The following is a 15362-nucleotide window of genomic DNA, read 5'->3' as shown; positions in this document are numbered from 1 at the left end:
CCAAGTAATTCTTAACTCTTCTGCCCTTCTTTTTCAAATTAACATATCTCACATCTTGAAGATAGAAGAATCATCAGTTTCACATCCTCTCTTCACAGTAGAATCTAGGTAACATAGGAAAGGGTTGGGGGTTTGAAAATCTGTAGTCTTTTGACCACAAGATAATACTCTAAATTCTACTAGGTATTAAAGCTTTTCCTCTTTTGTCTATAATACTGTAATAGTTATCTGCTTTGCCTGTCTGCTACCTTATTTGATTCTATTTAATTGTATTTCTGAGCTTCATTACATTTTGTTATTTTTCTCAATCTCTCAAAAGTCCATCTATTTTCTACTATTCATACTTTTTGACTATCTTTTCCTACCCTCTTCAAGTGACATATTACTTTTGCTTTATTAACTAAGATATTGAGCTTTTTATAGCTAGCCATTAATTCAAATAACTAAAAAAGTAGACTTTTGAGTTGATTAGGCTCAGGTGATTTATAGGAAAACATTTTGTCAACTGAAAAGTAGCAGTTATATCAAATTAAATCAATATCTTTTTAGTAAATTTTTATGATTTAGTATTTTATTGAGTATAAGTAATAGTGTATGTGTGATATCTATGACAGTACTATGCACAGTGGAGAAACAATTAACTTTTATAGGAATATAATTTCTTATATACTTGAAGTACTTTTGATTCCTTTTATTGATGAGGTCGTTTAGTTAGGACAAGACAGAGCAGGCACTCATAAAGTGTTGAATGAAGGAAAAAAAGTCTAAAAGCTAATGACATTTTGTCAGCCCTTGTAGAATTAAAAAGAGTTATATAACTGACAAAATTTTGTAATTCATTATTTGTAGGAATTTATAGAGGAAATTTTAAATTAATTGTGTGAGTTTGTTACTCATACTGAAATGCTAAGTTTATTCAGCAACCTAACGCTTGTATTCACTAAGCTTCCCTTGGCCAGTGTGAAGTGAAGAGGAATTGTTGCAGTACTGACATTATTTTCTTTGATTGTTTTAGGTATTATTTTAGTACATGACTTAACAAATAAGAAGTCATCCCAAAACTTGTATCGTTGGTCATTGGAAGCTCTCAACAGGGATTTGGTGCCAACTGGAGTATTGGTAACAAATGGGTAAGCCCAGATTTCTTCACTTGCAGTGTGACATGGTACATCAATCATAAGATTATACCCTCCAGGGGCGCCTGGGTGGCTCAGATGGTTAAGCGTCTGCCTTTGGCTCGGGTCATGATCCCGGGGTCCTAGGATCAAGCCCCACATCAGACTCCTGGCTCAGTGGGGAGCTTCTCCCTCTCCCTCTCCCTCTGCTTCTCCCTCTCCCTCTGCCTCTCCCCCGCTCATGCTCTCTCTCTCTGTATCTCTGTGTCTCAAATGAATAAATAAAATCTTAAAAAAAAAAAAAAAAAGATTATACCCTCCAGAATAACACTTTGTAAGATGTTTGATTTGCAAATTTTTTCTCCCAGTCTGTAGATCGTCTTTTCATTCTCTTAACAGTTGTCTCTCAAGCATTAGTTTTTCGTCGTGATGCAGTCTGATTTCTTAATTTTTTCCTTTGTATTATTGTGCTTTTGGTATCATGTCTGACAGCTCTGCCTAATCTCAGATCATATAGGTTTTCTCCTGTGTTTCTTTTAGAAATGTTATTGTTGAAGGTTTACTTTTAGATCTGTGACCTGTTTCGAGTTAATGTGTGAGGCTTTGATTGAGGTTGACTTTCATATATGAATGTCCAGTTGTCCCAATACCGTTTGTTAAAAAGGTGATCCTTTCTCCATTGTTTTTACTCCTTTGCCAAAAATCAGTTGACCATATTTATATGTTTCTGTTTTGAGACTATAATTCTGTACAGTTGATCTGTGTGTCTGTACCTTGACCAATATGACACTGTCTTCATTATTGTAGCATTATAGTAAGTCTTAAAATAAGGCAGTGTGGTTCCTTCCTTTTTAAAATTGTTTAGCTATTCTGGTTCATTTGCTTTTCCATATAAATTTGAAATCAACTTGTCTATATTGACAAAAATTCGGCTTGGATTTTGATTGAATTGCATTAAGTCTATAGATCAAATTGGGGAGAATTTTTGTTGCATCTTCCAATCCATGAACACAGTTTGTCTCTCCATTTATTTTTTAAAGCAAATCCTAAACATTGTATCATTTCATCTATATCTATACTTCTGTGTTTAACTTTAAACGATAAGGACTTTTTAATATAATCAAAATATAATTGTCATACTTAAAATTTAGCAATAATTCTTTAGTATTAAATATTATTTTAATTCCCCAAATGTCTCATAAATGTTGGTTTGTTCAAAATAGTATATAGATAAGGTCTACTCATTATATTTAGTTTATTTTCTTTTAATCTTACGTTCCTCTTCCTTTTTTTTTTTTCTTTTACTCTCTGGCAGTTTATTTGTGAAAGATGGCTTGCTTGTCCTGTCCAGTTTCTTGTATTCTGGATTTTGCTGACTGTATCCCTGTAATGAGTGTCTGCTTAACTTGTTTCTCTGAATCCTAAATTTTCCCTAAAATGATAGTTAAAATATGAAAAGAATGTCTAAAAGATGCACAGTTTTTGGTGTTTTGTTCTTGCCAAAGTGGTATTGTACATATAATTACAATACCTGGTTGTCTGTCTTTTTGTGATGTTGTCTTGTTACCAGCCTTATCCGTCCATGATAAAATTCACCATCAGTTTTTCATCTATTGGTTTTTTTAAAAAAAGGACTTTGAGATCAAATTTCTAGTTGGATGTAAGAGGAATGAAAAAGTGAATAAAAAAAGCTAAAAAGTAAGAGAACAAATTAAATATATATGGCAACATATATATGTTACATATGTAATACATATATATGTTAATGTGCAACATATATATCTTGTGCCATGTCTGTATTTTATGTTATATATATAATACCTATATTTATTAATGTATGAGAGATTATACAAGACTACAAGTGACAGGGATATATATCTATCAAAGATGATGGTTGATAAAATATATACAAAAATTTGTATGTGAGCCAGAGTTAGTGAGTATAGGAAAAGGAAATATTCCTAAAGGAGGACACTCTCAAAACTTTATTCTCTAATAAAGCAAGTTTCAATTTTAGACAACGTCTCCTAAATTAGTGTTGATATTGGTAAACAGAATCAAAGGCCTTGAACTCAAGCTATCATTGGCTTTGAAGCAATAAATAGAATGATAATATTTTTAAGAAATGCAGGTTTAAAAAAAAAAGAAATGGGGTGTTACATAGTTCAAAACACCTGTGTTCCAACGCCAAACAATAACTGAGGCTCTGTAAGATTATTGTGAAGGGCAAAAAGATTTGGTAATTTTGCACACACCCACTTACACACCCCCCAGTTTAGATTATTCAAAGAGAAAGAAAAATGTCAAAGGAGGAAGAAAAGCTGTGCTCAACTGGGTTGTATTGATTGTATTGTGCAATATTGATTTACTGTCATAAGGTGTTTGCAGCGGGATTTTGCTGACTATTGTAAATTGCGTTTATAACATGTCAGAAATCCAAATCTGTTTTATTTCTCATATCTGAATAGAATTTAAATTAATTGATCAACATTGAGCTATATATTCCTTTCAGTAATAGAAGGAACACCACTCTGTCCTTGGGGTAAAAATAGGGGGTGGGGAAAAAGGATTGTAATAGCCAGTGGCCCAAGGCCCTTAACCCTAAGTGATTCATATCACCTGTCCTCTGTCTCCCATGTCTCTTGTGTCAGGACAAACAATTATTTGGCACTTAATTCTTTCCTTTTACTATTCTTTTTGCATTTCAGCTGCTTCTTTTCCTTTCCATTTGTTGAATCCACCTTTCCCCAGACTATAGCATCATCTATGGTTGATTTTTCTGGCCTTCAGCCTCCTTGTTCTTAATTTCCTGAAATGATCTATTTTTCTTTACTATTCATAGACAGAAATGTGTATGGTAGGTATAGAACTTATGCATACCCCAGAAGCTTGCCATTTTTTCCTCTGGCAAAAGGTTTGAGTGCCATGCTAGGTTCTTGTGTTTTCGCTCCACTGAGGTTTGAATCCACTCTCTGTATCTACCTAGAAAAATTCCTGAGCTGTTAGCCTCAGAAGACAGAGCTTTGGGAGAAGTCAAGTCAACCTACTTTCAGATACCTGGTGGGCATTCATTTATTCAAGTAGTCTATAGAGACTCATGAAAATAAATTTTGAGTAGTTAGATGAATAGTTGGAACTCTATAGATGGCGAGGATGGGTTGATAAATGAACAAGTAGACGGAAGAAATTGGGACAAAAGTAGGTTTATAGGTGGTGGATGAGCAAGAGTCAGTAAAGTATCAGTAGAATAGTATAAACTACTTGCATTTATTTATTTTTTTAATTTTATCTTATTATGTTATGTTAGTCACCATACAACACATCATTAGTTTTTGATGTAGTGATCCACGCTTCAGTGTTGCTGAGCAAGGAGCCTGATGCAGAACTCGATCCCAGGACCCTGGGATTATGACCTGAGCTGAAGGCAGACGCTTAACTGACTGAGCCACCCAGGTGCCCCTTATTCACCTCTTCATTATTATTTATCACAGGGATTATGACCGGGAACAGTTTGCTGATAACCAGATCCCACTGTTGGTAATAGGGACTAAACTGGATCAGATTCATGAAACCAAGCGCCATGAAGTTTTAACTAGAACTGCTTTCCTGGCTGAAGATTTCAATGCAGAAGAAATTAATTTGGTATGTATTTTCACTAATGTGTATTTGTGTTATCATTAGGTAAAGGCAAAACCAAAGACTTAAGTCATAAATTCTCATGAAAGACGCTTTATACAAAAATCAGGCATTTGGGTTCTGGTCCAAAATGTAGTGAATATTAGAATCAACATAGACTGTCAGAGGGGGACAGTCAGTTCAACTTCCTTGTATGCTGATCTGTTGGAATGTTCAAACTTTGTTCTATGAATACTATAAATCATGGGCTCTTGAAAAGATTTTTTAAGATCATACCAAAATCAGAATAAATTAAGGTGACAAAGAAGGGTCACTGACACCTTGAGTATTCTTGCTTTAGAAAAGCCTCTCAGCTTCTTCAACTACAGAATTTAACTTAAAGGGCAAACAAATAGATAAGTGAGAAAACTACAAAGTGTAAACTAGGAGTGCTTCATGAGCAGTAGTTGAGACAAACTTGTGTGTATAGAGCATTGAGTTTCTTCCTGACATATGTAGCTCAGTTTGAACCGGACGCTAAAAAGGCTAAGAAAAGTTCTCACATAAGCCAGATAGTGTTGCCCAGAGAAGGATCCTGGCCAGCAGCTTTAGCCCCAGTTTATATGTCATTGTTCACAAGTAGGATTTCTGCAACACATTCAGTGCCCTGGCAATTCCAGACATATGGTGGTAGTGGTGGTTTAATAATACTAATGACTGTAGTTTACTGAATACTTATTATGTGCCATGCACTGTTCTAGAGCTTTATGTACATTATCTCAGATTTGTCTTCACATCAACACTATAAGGTAGGTACTGTAAGTATTTCCATTTTAAAGATGAAGATTAGAGCCAGAGAGAGGTAACTAGGCCATGGTTACACAGGTCAAACCAGGCACTCTGACTCCCGAGCCAGCGCTCTACAATTAAGCCTCTTTTCCACTTAATTATTCTCCAGCTAACATTTAGAATCTTAGAGTTGAAAGAACTCTTAGAAATCATCTAGATCACTAATTACCCAAACCTGACTGCATATTCATGTTATCAATGTAGCTGTGAAACAATCTGAATAAGTGCCCCACAGCTGGAGCTTTTTATTCATAAGGTCTAACAGGAGGACCAAGACTCTATAATTTTAACTAATGACTCAGATAATTCTGATGCCGTTACCCTGTAAATCAACATTTGTGAACACTGGTTGGTTCAAACCAACCTCTACCCCATAACTAAATCAACTGCTGCTTGCCATTCCATTGTTTTTTACATTCTGCTTTGCAGTGGGGGGTACCTTATTTTTCTCACCTGCCACCATGGAATATTCAGTGGAAATGCCCCAGCTAGTTGCACTGGACTGTGGTATTCCAGAGGACTCCTGTTACATAGAGTTTATCATATCAGAAGCAGTGCTGAAGTTACTTTGTTTGAACATTATCTCCAATGGGAAATTACCATTGAATACACTTAATTTGTTCCAGTAATTACTTTCAATGTATTTTGGAATGTATCTATTTGTAATGCCTGTGGGTTTCTGTGACAATCACCTAGATATGTATTTTTCCTGTTTTCCTTTCAAGGTAGGGCCATCTTTTAATTGTTAACAAGGTATAAAGGTACTCAGGTGGTGGTACTTTGGCACACATGGTTTCCACAGAGTCCACATACAACATACTTTTGGCCTGTTATCAGTGTACAGCTTCAAGAACACAGCAGAAACAAGAGGGTTTTGAGGATGCAGGGGAAGAAAAAATGAGGAGGAAAATTTGATACGAGTTTCAGAAAGATAGCAGTCAGACTCAGCAAGTAAGTATAAAGCCTCAAGTAAAAATGTAATGTGACAATATTAGTGCTAGCATCTTTGGTTACTGTATGAAGTTCCTTAAAACTATAAAAAAAAGTAAGAATCATCATAAATGTATATATCAAAGATAGAATCAAAGTTACCATCTTGTGCTTGAAAAACAGGTTGGTTTAAATTATAAATAGGGAGGGAGATGATTACTTATTTTTTAAAATCCTGTTAGGCTTATTGTGTCTAGGATAGATTTTTTTCTGTTTACTTCAAAGTGATTATATCGAAGCATCTTCCCTAGTTAATATTCCTTTCTCAAGCTTAGACAAGCTATTTAAAACTATTAATCTTCAATCTTTGCCCTCAGCCATGATCACTGGATGGCTCTTTAAACTCTAAAATTCTCATCCTAAAATCATAGGGTTTCTCTGGCCTGGTCAACCTGTAACTTTGAGCCCTAGAATTCAGTTTTGGGAGGGTCTGCTTGTTTGCCGTTTGATTTAGTTTTTATATTTAGCACTATAGCCCTATTTGTAATCATCTCTGAAGTCTTGACATTGTGATGACTATGTAATCCATATCCATTTTGTAAAACATGTCTAACACGAGTCTACCTCAGGTTTGTCTCTTACGTGCCCCAACTGCTGTATAAATGTGTTCAGACATTATTTCAAGTATAACAGTTTCCACGATGATGTTTCAGTCTATTTGATCCATACATGGAATTAACTTTTACTATGTTAGGTGCTTTTGTGCCTGAAAATTAGATCTGATAGCATTTTCTTAAAATGAAAAGAGAAGGGAACTAATATTTCAGTACCTGCTGTGTATGTGCCAGACATGCATTGACTTACTTAATTTTCACAAAAATCCTGTGGGATAAGTATTATGTTATCCTTGTATCACAAATGAGTAAGCCCAAATTTAAAGGCATAGTAACCTAGCCAATGTCACACAATCTAGAGATGTTGGGACAGATACTCAGATTCAAAGCTTGCTGGCTTCAAAGACCTAATTTTTCTAGTACGCTGTGATTTTTGAAAAGTTTGTTGTAGTCTCTTTTTTGTGTGTGGTTTTGGAAATGTATTCTAGCTTCCAGCCAAAATTAAAAATGTGAGCCTCGAAATGTTATATATGGATAAAATAGGTGATTATTACAAAATTTACCAGAAAAGAATCATGTGGGCTTAGAGATTACAAAACAGACTAAATGCAACAACAGTGATTTCAGTAATTGCCCAAGGGACACAGACCATCTGCAACTGAAAGACAAATACCATCTTTGTAAAGGAGCCTACACGATATCTTCAGAGTTTGGTCTTAGATGGCATTTGAAGTAAAATTCAAAGTGCTCTCTCTTGAGGTGGCAAGTTAATTATTACAAGCAAAAGCAACTTAACATTGAATTTCCAGGAAAAGGATAATAAACCTTTTGAGATCTTTACTGATCATTGTAATTTACTAGTTATCTCATTGTAATGTTCCAGATTGTTTGGTCTCTTCTGGGCCCCATTTTTTCCTATTTTTCAAAATCCTATTTAATAATAATATATCTATTATTTATTATTATTTAATTGCCATTAAATAATAATACTTAATGATATTTAATAATAAACTTACTCTTTATTGTTTATTATTATCAAAAAATATACCTATGTCATGTATTATCTTTATGGCCTACCAAATGGTGTAGTACTTTGCATTCAATGAGTGAGAAATCCCTGGCAGCTGTTTTGTGTGTTCTTTGCTCCCCTAACTCCGTATTTTCATGATTCCTGCTATTTGTATGAACTGCGTAGTACTTAATTAGATGATGCCGGTGGGTAACTAGTACTAAAAAATGAAGTGTTAACAGTTTTTAATGGCTCTGTTTCTGCTTTTAGGGTAAATGTAGGTAGGTCACATGATTAATGTCTTGATTTTGTTATTAGTAAGATTAGCAATCCTGTCTTCCTTTATGAATTATTTGATGATGAATACATTGGTTCAATGTCCTTTAGAATTCAGTAAATAGCAAAACGTGGCCTTACCTTCCTTTAGCACTTTCCTCTTTGCTTTGTGCCGTCATAACTTGAAAATTACTTGACTATTTTATGAGAGTATGATGCCTAACATTTTATTATAGAAATGTGCAACAGGAACAGTAATGACTAACAAAGAGCTTATGTTTCTTAACTTTTAATGGTGCATCTTGTGTTTTATCTTCTAGGATTGCACAAATCCACGGTACTTAGCTGCAGGTTCTTCCAATGCTGTCAAGCTCAGTAGGTTTTTTGATAAGGTAATAGCTTCAATTAAGTTTTTTTTAAACTTAATTTATATATTATGAGGGTTTAAATTCTTTGTAGAATGCTTTGTCCTTTTATTCCTTTGTCCTGAACTTCATAGCCTGAATACTTGTTTTGATCTCTCTTATCTGTTGGTATAATTGCTCAAGGCCTGCTGACGTATTTATTTTATCACCGGTGTTCTCTAAGCAAAGGATGAGAGCTACTGGATTTAAATGAGCTATTTTAAAAGACACCTGATTTCCCTCCTTAAAACAAATTATGTTTTCCTGTTTTCCAGCTCTTTTTGTCCTTATTCACATCCCCTCAACCCCCACGAACCCAGGAGATTCTGCTCAGTTGAAGCCCTGAGTTCTTTTTGCTCTCTCAGCTATTATTATTCTCCCCATAAATGTTACCTTTACTTTTAAGGTTATGTCATCTCCTAGATTCCCTGATTTTCCCTATCAGAAAACTTGCGTTCCAAATATTGACTCTTGCTAGCATCGTCTTATGTCCTGAACTGGAATGAAAATGTAGAATGACTCAGCATACTGCGAATTTAGAGCACTGTCTGTCTTTCCTTCACAAGGCCGTATGGCTGCCTCACACATAGTGTTGACCAAGTTTAAGGTGTTTGCCTAATGTATGACATGACATAGTAAAGTAAAAGAGAATGTATTTCTGTATGTATTATGGAAAAAGATTAATTTCTGTATTACATTTCCTTTTAAGGGAACAAGAAAGACACAGCCCTTCTCATAGCTCTTTTTTATGAATTGTTTTTCTTTTACCATCTAGGAACCTAATATTTGGCCCTTTTGTCCATTATGCCATGTTAAGATAAGCCCCACACCCCTCCCTGTTTAATATTAGACCACTGGGAAATTTTTGCTTCATCGCACAACTTCCCAGTTGGAGTGTGGCAGATACAGTACCGGTGTGCTGACCTAGCGAGTCCCTCAGTTCAAGCAACCAGAGTCCCCCTGGCTGAGTGATCGGCAGCCCCCTTCATTTAGCCCAGTGTGCTGTACGAATATTCGTATTTTCTAAATGTGCCATGACATGCAAAATGTTGGGAAGCACTGCAAAGGACCGTATTTTCTCTCCACGTTATTTTCAGACTTCAAACTTAAGAGCTGCCGTTTAGTGTAGACCCATGTCCCCATCTGATACTTTCTTCTGTCCCCTGAGAGCAGCAACTTATATAGATCTTTGTCTGACACAGAAAGATTCCACAATATGGTGCTTCAACTTGTTAATAATTTGTTAATTTGGAAATTCGTGAAGGGAATAAAATGATACAAACTTTCAGTTATAAAATGTATAAATCCCAGGGTTGAAAAGCACACCACAGAGAATATAGTCAATAATATTGTAATAACTTTGTATGGTGACAGATGGTGACTACACTTATGGTAGTGAGCATTTTGCAATGTATATAATTGTCAAAGTACTATGTTGTAATAACCGGAAACTAACAAAATATTGTATGCCAACTATACTTCAAGAAAAAATAAAAAAATTTTAAATATGTAGTAAGTTAGATCCTAGAGAAACAATGGGTGATAGACTAGTGTGACCCGAGTTGTCAGCCAAGACTTGATTTAAAAAAAAAATCAGAGGGATCTTGGTGAGTTTTAAGAAGAGAGCAAGATTTAGATTAAGAGAAGATGCTGCAAGTTGAGAGTAGGGAATTACGAGCAACAGCAAAAAGGTAGCTTCTCTTTCATTACCTAAATCGCCATGAAAGGTATATGGATTAGGAGGTTGGCCTGACCTCCAGACTAGGGTGGTTGCCTGAAACTACAGGACCCGGCAACTAAATTTTGCCCAGTTTTCAGTCGTATCTTCCAGAATTTAGTATAAAGATTTATTTTCCAAGAGGGAATCTAGCTCTTCCTCCAGACTCCCTTTAGTAGTAATTCCAACCCCACTCTAGAATGATAGGATTTTCCTGACTTGCTGTGGAGGCAAAGAAAGGCAGCCTCTTCTTGGTTTTTGTAGGATCGAGCATCTTGAGATCTATGCTAATCACAAACCAGCTTTTCTACCTCTGGGGCCAGTTAATGCAACCTTACCTTGGGTCTCCTGTAGCTAAAAGGAACCCAGCCATAGTCTCAAAGATAGAAAGAATCCAGATGATTTGGTCATCAAGGCAGTGAAAGCAGGGTGGCATAGCCCTGGAAGAAGATGCCATGCTCTTATTCAAGGGAACTCTTAGCTTCATAATTCTGGATTCCAGTGTCTTAATCTGCAGCTAATCTGTATTCTTACTGATTGGCTTTTCTTAATCACAACAGCTCTGTGTAAAGAAAATCATACTGCCTCTGCAAACATTACAGTTTCTCAAGTGTTAGAACAGAATTCATTATTTTTTTTTAAAGATTTATTTATTTGAGAGAGAGAGTGTGTGCGCACACACGCATGTGAGCACGGGGGAGGGGCAGAGGGAGAGAAGCAGACTCCCCATTGAGCAGACTTGATCTCACCACCCTATGATCATGACCTGAGCCAAAACCAGAAGTCAGACGCTTAACCAACTGAGTCACCCAGGTACCCCTCATTATTTTTTGAAATTATTTTCTATCATCTGAATTTTAAACTCTAAACCCATTTAAGCTCAATATATTAGGGCATATATTTTGAAAGCTTTTGCAATAGTAGTGATGGATTTGTGCAGATACATCCACTGCTTTACCTCATTTCTCCTGCTGACCAAATACAGACAGTTCTGAAACTACTGAATTAAGGGTGCAGATTCAGTCCATGGAAAGAAGCTCATTGAATGCTTTTGGTCTTCATTGAGGACCTACGGAATTTATCACTGTGCTTACCCCAGGGATGTGGCAGTTCACTACATTACAGAGACTCCTTTGTAAGGAATAGCCGTACCATTGTAGTAGTAAAAGGGATCTGCTTTTATGGATTCTAGTTTGTGTGTTTGGGCTGATTGCTAGGAAACTTTGAGCCAGATTTGCTTCCGAACACCGGGAACTGCATGAGTTACTATGTCATTCTCTGATTATTTAGTCATTTTTGTGTGTTATTTATTTTTTGATCTGTTATTAATGCTTTGGGGAATGAGGCAAGCTTTTATGGAAATACGCCCACAATCGTGATCTTATTAGCACTAGATGTAACTCATTGTACTAGATGTCCATAAGACTCTTAATTTGGATATATGCCTTTTAGTCCCATTAGTGGCAACTGCAGTGAACCACTTTTCCAGGGATGTTTGCTAAGCCCTTAAAATCTTTATTTGTTTCTCACAGGTCATAGAGAAGAGATACTTTCTAAGAGAAGGTAATCAGGTCTGTATCTATTCTTGATAAAGTGGGTTCTTAAATTTGGAGAGAGGTGATTTCCAAATTTACTTTTAGAAGTGGTTAAAAAAAAAAGGGGAAATCTTTTGTAGGCACAAGCATTTTCTTCTGTCCTGCTTGACACAAAAGGAAAAAAATCAGATCAAGGGAAAATAAGGTTCTAAGAAACAAAAAGAGTGCTGGAATAAGGTTATATTATAAAATAATAGAAGGAAATCATTTGCTTAAGACTCCAGAAGTATATATGCAGAACCCATCATGATGCAGGCAATTCAGATAAAAGTGCAATTGGTGGATGTTCTGAGATTCACCTTCATCTTCCCTGATTTAGATGACAGTATCACCAATTTGTTGGCAAATGTTTTCCATTTTGGTAGAATTTATTTTATTATTTGATCTGAGTAAAACCTCAGAGGGATGGTTCTTTAAGGAACAACAGGCCGACATAGAGACACAGAAAATAAGGGAGAAAATGGTAAAGGCTATTAGCATTTGAACTCTGCGTGCTGAGACTTAACGTGATTCTCTTTCTTGCCTACAGATTCCAGGCTTTCCTGATCGGAAGAGGTTTGGGGGAGGAACATTAAAGAGCCTTCATTATGACTGAATTACACTCATCGTCTGGAAGAGTGAGCAAGCGGTGGCGTTGTGCACAGCTTCCTTCTTGCCGTGTTGACTATTAATGTTTCAGCCTTTTCGCAGAATCATCTTAAAATACCACCACCCTTCAGCCTCACCCTTTAATGGAAAGCTGAAAGGAAGTGACTGTGTGGGAGGTCCAAACTTTGTCCCCATCCTCTCTGTTCCTCACCTTTCTGTCCCTGTTTATAGATTATGTAAAAGCCTTATGGAAATATGAGATGTTGTCAAAATGATGCAGTAAATGAGCAATGACAGAGTGCTGCGGAGAAAATTTACTCTTCCCAGAACTGGAAGGTTTTTATGGATCTGTAATTTTCCCACACTCCTTGCTGGAGGCTTAATTAAGTACTTCAAAATGTATCTGTGTTGTATTACCCTCTTGAGGGGAAAGGTTATGTTAGCCAGCCCTGGGTCGTGCACCCCAAACAGTCTCTGTCATTTTCAAAGAAGCAAAAGGGTGTTATTTAATTGTGTCCCCTCTCATCACACACAAGGATGCCTAAGAATAGCAGCCCTTGTTTCCCTCTCCTCTCCTTTGCAAGAGGTTCAGTGGCTAGAAGAGGCGGACTCCTAGGTGGAGTTAAATATAAATAGATTAATAATACATAGAGAACAGCGGTACCAGAAAAGAAGACTTCTCCGAGAAATGGAGAGCTCACTAAATCCTTCACTCTAGGTTCCAGATGTCTGCACTGTCTTACTGTTTTTTATTTGGAAATAGGTAGGGTGAGATCTCAGACCTTCACGAGGGCAGCAAGAGAGATTTATAGCCTCTTGGGTTTCTGTGTTTTTTAAGGAAAAGTCAGCTCCTGAAATGTCTCTTAACTGTAGTCAGTAAACTAAGAATATTATTCTCTGTGTCAACAATGTATTTATGGAGAGAAGTAAAAATAAGTTCCACAGCAACACATTTACATGAATTATGGACTAGGATTCTTAGATTTCATAATCCACCGTTTTTGAGGGTGGTGGTGTATGTGTGCGTATGCATAATTGTTCATCGTTACTTTTTTTACCCATCTTTTCTGCTTGTTTAATTCTCTCTGCCCTGGTTCTTCTTTAATATAGAGACCTCGTTTCCAAAAACTGCAATTTGCTGCCTTATTCAACACCCATTTTCCTGCTCTGGCTTTGCGGCAGGTCTTTGCACTGCTGATTTTGTTCCATATTAAAAAAAACTAATAAGCACACAATTTCAGCTTCTCATTTTAAAACTAGGCAAAAAACACTAAATTCGCTTTCTCTTCCATCTTAATTACATTTCAGAAGTACTTTGGAAATCAAGGTATGCTAAAAGAGGATCTTAGAATAAGAATGTTAGCCAGTGCTTTTAGAAAGGCAGTTGGAGGAGTTTGGAAAAGGATTTTTAAAGCACCTTTCATCAGCTAGAATATTCTCCAGTCTTTCTTCCCATCGTCAGTCACAAGACTTAGCCCTGATTTCTTTTTTCACCCAAAGGAGAGCTATGCAAATCAGGCTCTGTCTGTGGAGCTTGGCACAAGCCTGCTGTGACCGGCTGTGCAGGTAGGAAGCAGAGAGCAAATGCACACACAAGGACCTGAACCAGCTAAAGCTCTTTGTATTCCTCTTTTAGAAAATAAATTCAAAAAAATTATACTTACATTATGAAAAAATAAAATACAACAATACAAAAGCAAAAATTAATATATAACCCTTTCCTTCTCTCCCGCTTTCTTCCTCTTTCTTGCCCTTAATTAAAAAAATCTATCTCACTTTCTTTATTTTCTCCCTTATTAAAAAATAAAAGTAACCCATCACTGATGGCTTCAGGGTCAGCCTTGAAAACTTAACAGTACTCCTCAACTCCATTTCTTCTTGCTGTCAGGCTTGACTCCCTGGATTATAGTTTTCTGAGAAAAAATGATCTTTAATCTAAGGTAAATTTGCTGCAAGTATTAGTAGCGGCAAAACAAGGCTGTTTGCCAAAATGAATGTTATTGTTATTAGCCAAAGTTCTTCAAAAAGAAGCATAATTTTTGCTAAGATTTCCTGAGACCTGCTCATCAAAATTGCTTTTGGATAACGAACAAATGTAAATACTGAAATACTTCCTGAAAAGTGTTAATTAAATCTTTAATTTTCTTGATGGAACAAGTGACTGGCAATAGAGAAAGATTTTTTTTCCTGTTGTGATTCAGCTGTCTAACCGATGTTGTTATGTATGGTGGAGGCGACCAGACGTGAAGGCATATGGTCACTCGTCTGTCCCTCAGAGGGTGGCAGGGCCCTTCGTTGGAATCCGACTAAAGATTTGGATTGGCCTCTCCACGTCTGTGCTCTGAAAAGAATTGCTGCTCCCAAAGGGGTCGATCCATATCAGCTTTATCTTGGGTTCTCAGAAGTCCCTAAACTTGAGGAATCTACGGCGGACTCCAAGTGCCTTGACACTGCCGTTTATCTGTCCATTCTGAAAATGGACTATGTGGAACTGATGTGCTGGGCCATCAGACTGAGATGAAGAGCTCCTAGTTGCTGCCATGACCAGAGCTTTCAAGTGGCCATTTCAACAGTGTATGCCAGAGCACCCAGCCTAGGGAGGACCTTCTATGGGTTTTTAATAAATGTTGGTTTAATTGAAATTTTTAAA

The 15362-nt window shown here is 36.5% G+C and overlaps 1 protein-coding gene across 1 annotated transcript in view; it reads left to right on the top strand.

The window, feature by feature from the left end:
• Positions 1–15362, top strand: part of RABL3 (RAB, member of RAS oncogene family like 3) — a 30399-nt gene extending 15037 nt beyond the window's left edge. The window contains exons 4-8 of the mRNA XM_036111737.2: positions 1016–1130; positions 4607–4757; positions 8729–8800; positions 12062–12100; positions 12654–15362. Of these exons, the coding sequence (XP_035967630.1) occupies positions 1016–1130; positions 4607–4757; positions 8729–8800; positions 12062–12100; positions 12654–12719 (443 nt within the window). The 3' untranslated portion in view covers positions 12720–15362. The remainder of the gene's footprint in view (positions 1–1015; positions 1131–4606; positions 4758–8728; positions 8801–12061; positions 12101–12653) is intronic.

This window comes from Halichoerus grypus, chromosome 1 (assembly GCF_964656455.1).
Source record: "Halichoerus grypus chromosome 1, mHalGry1.hap1.1, whole genome shotgun sequence".
NCBI classification, from domain to species: domain Eukaryota; kingdom Metazoa; phylum Chordata; class Mammalia; order Carnivora; family Phocidae; genus Halichoerus; species Halichoerus grypus.
This window is presented reverse-complemented; position numbering and strand designations above follow the sequence as displayed.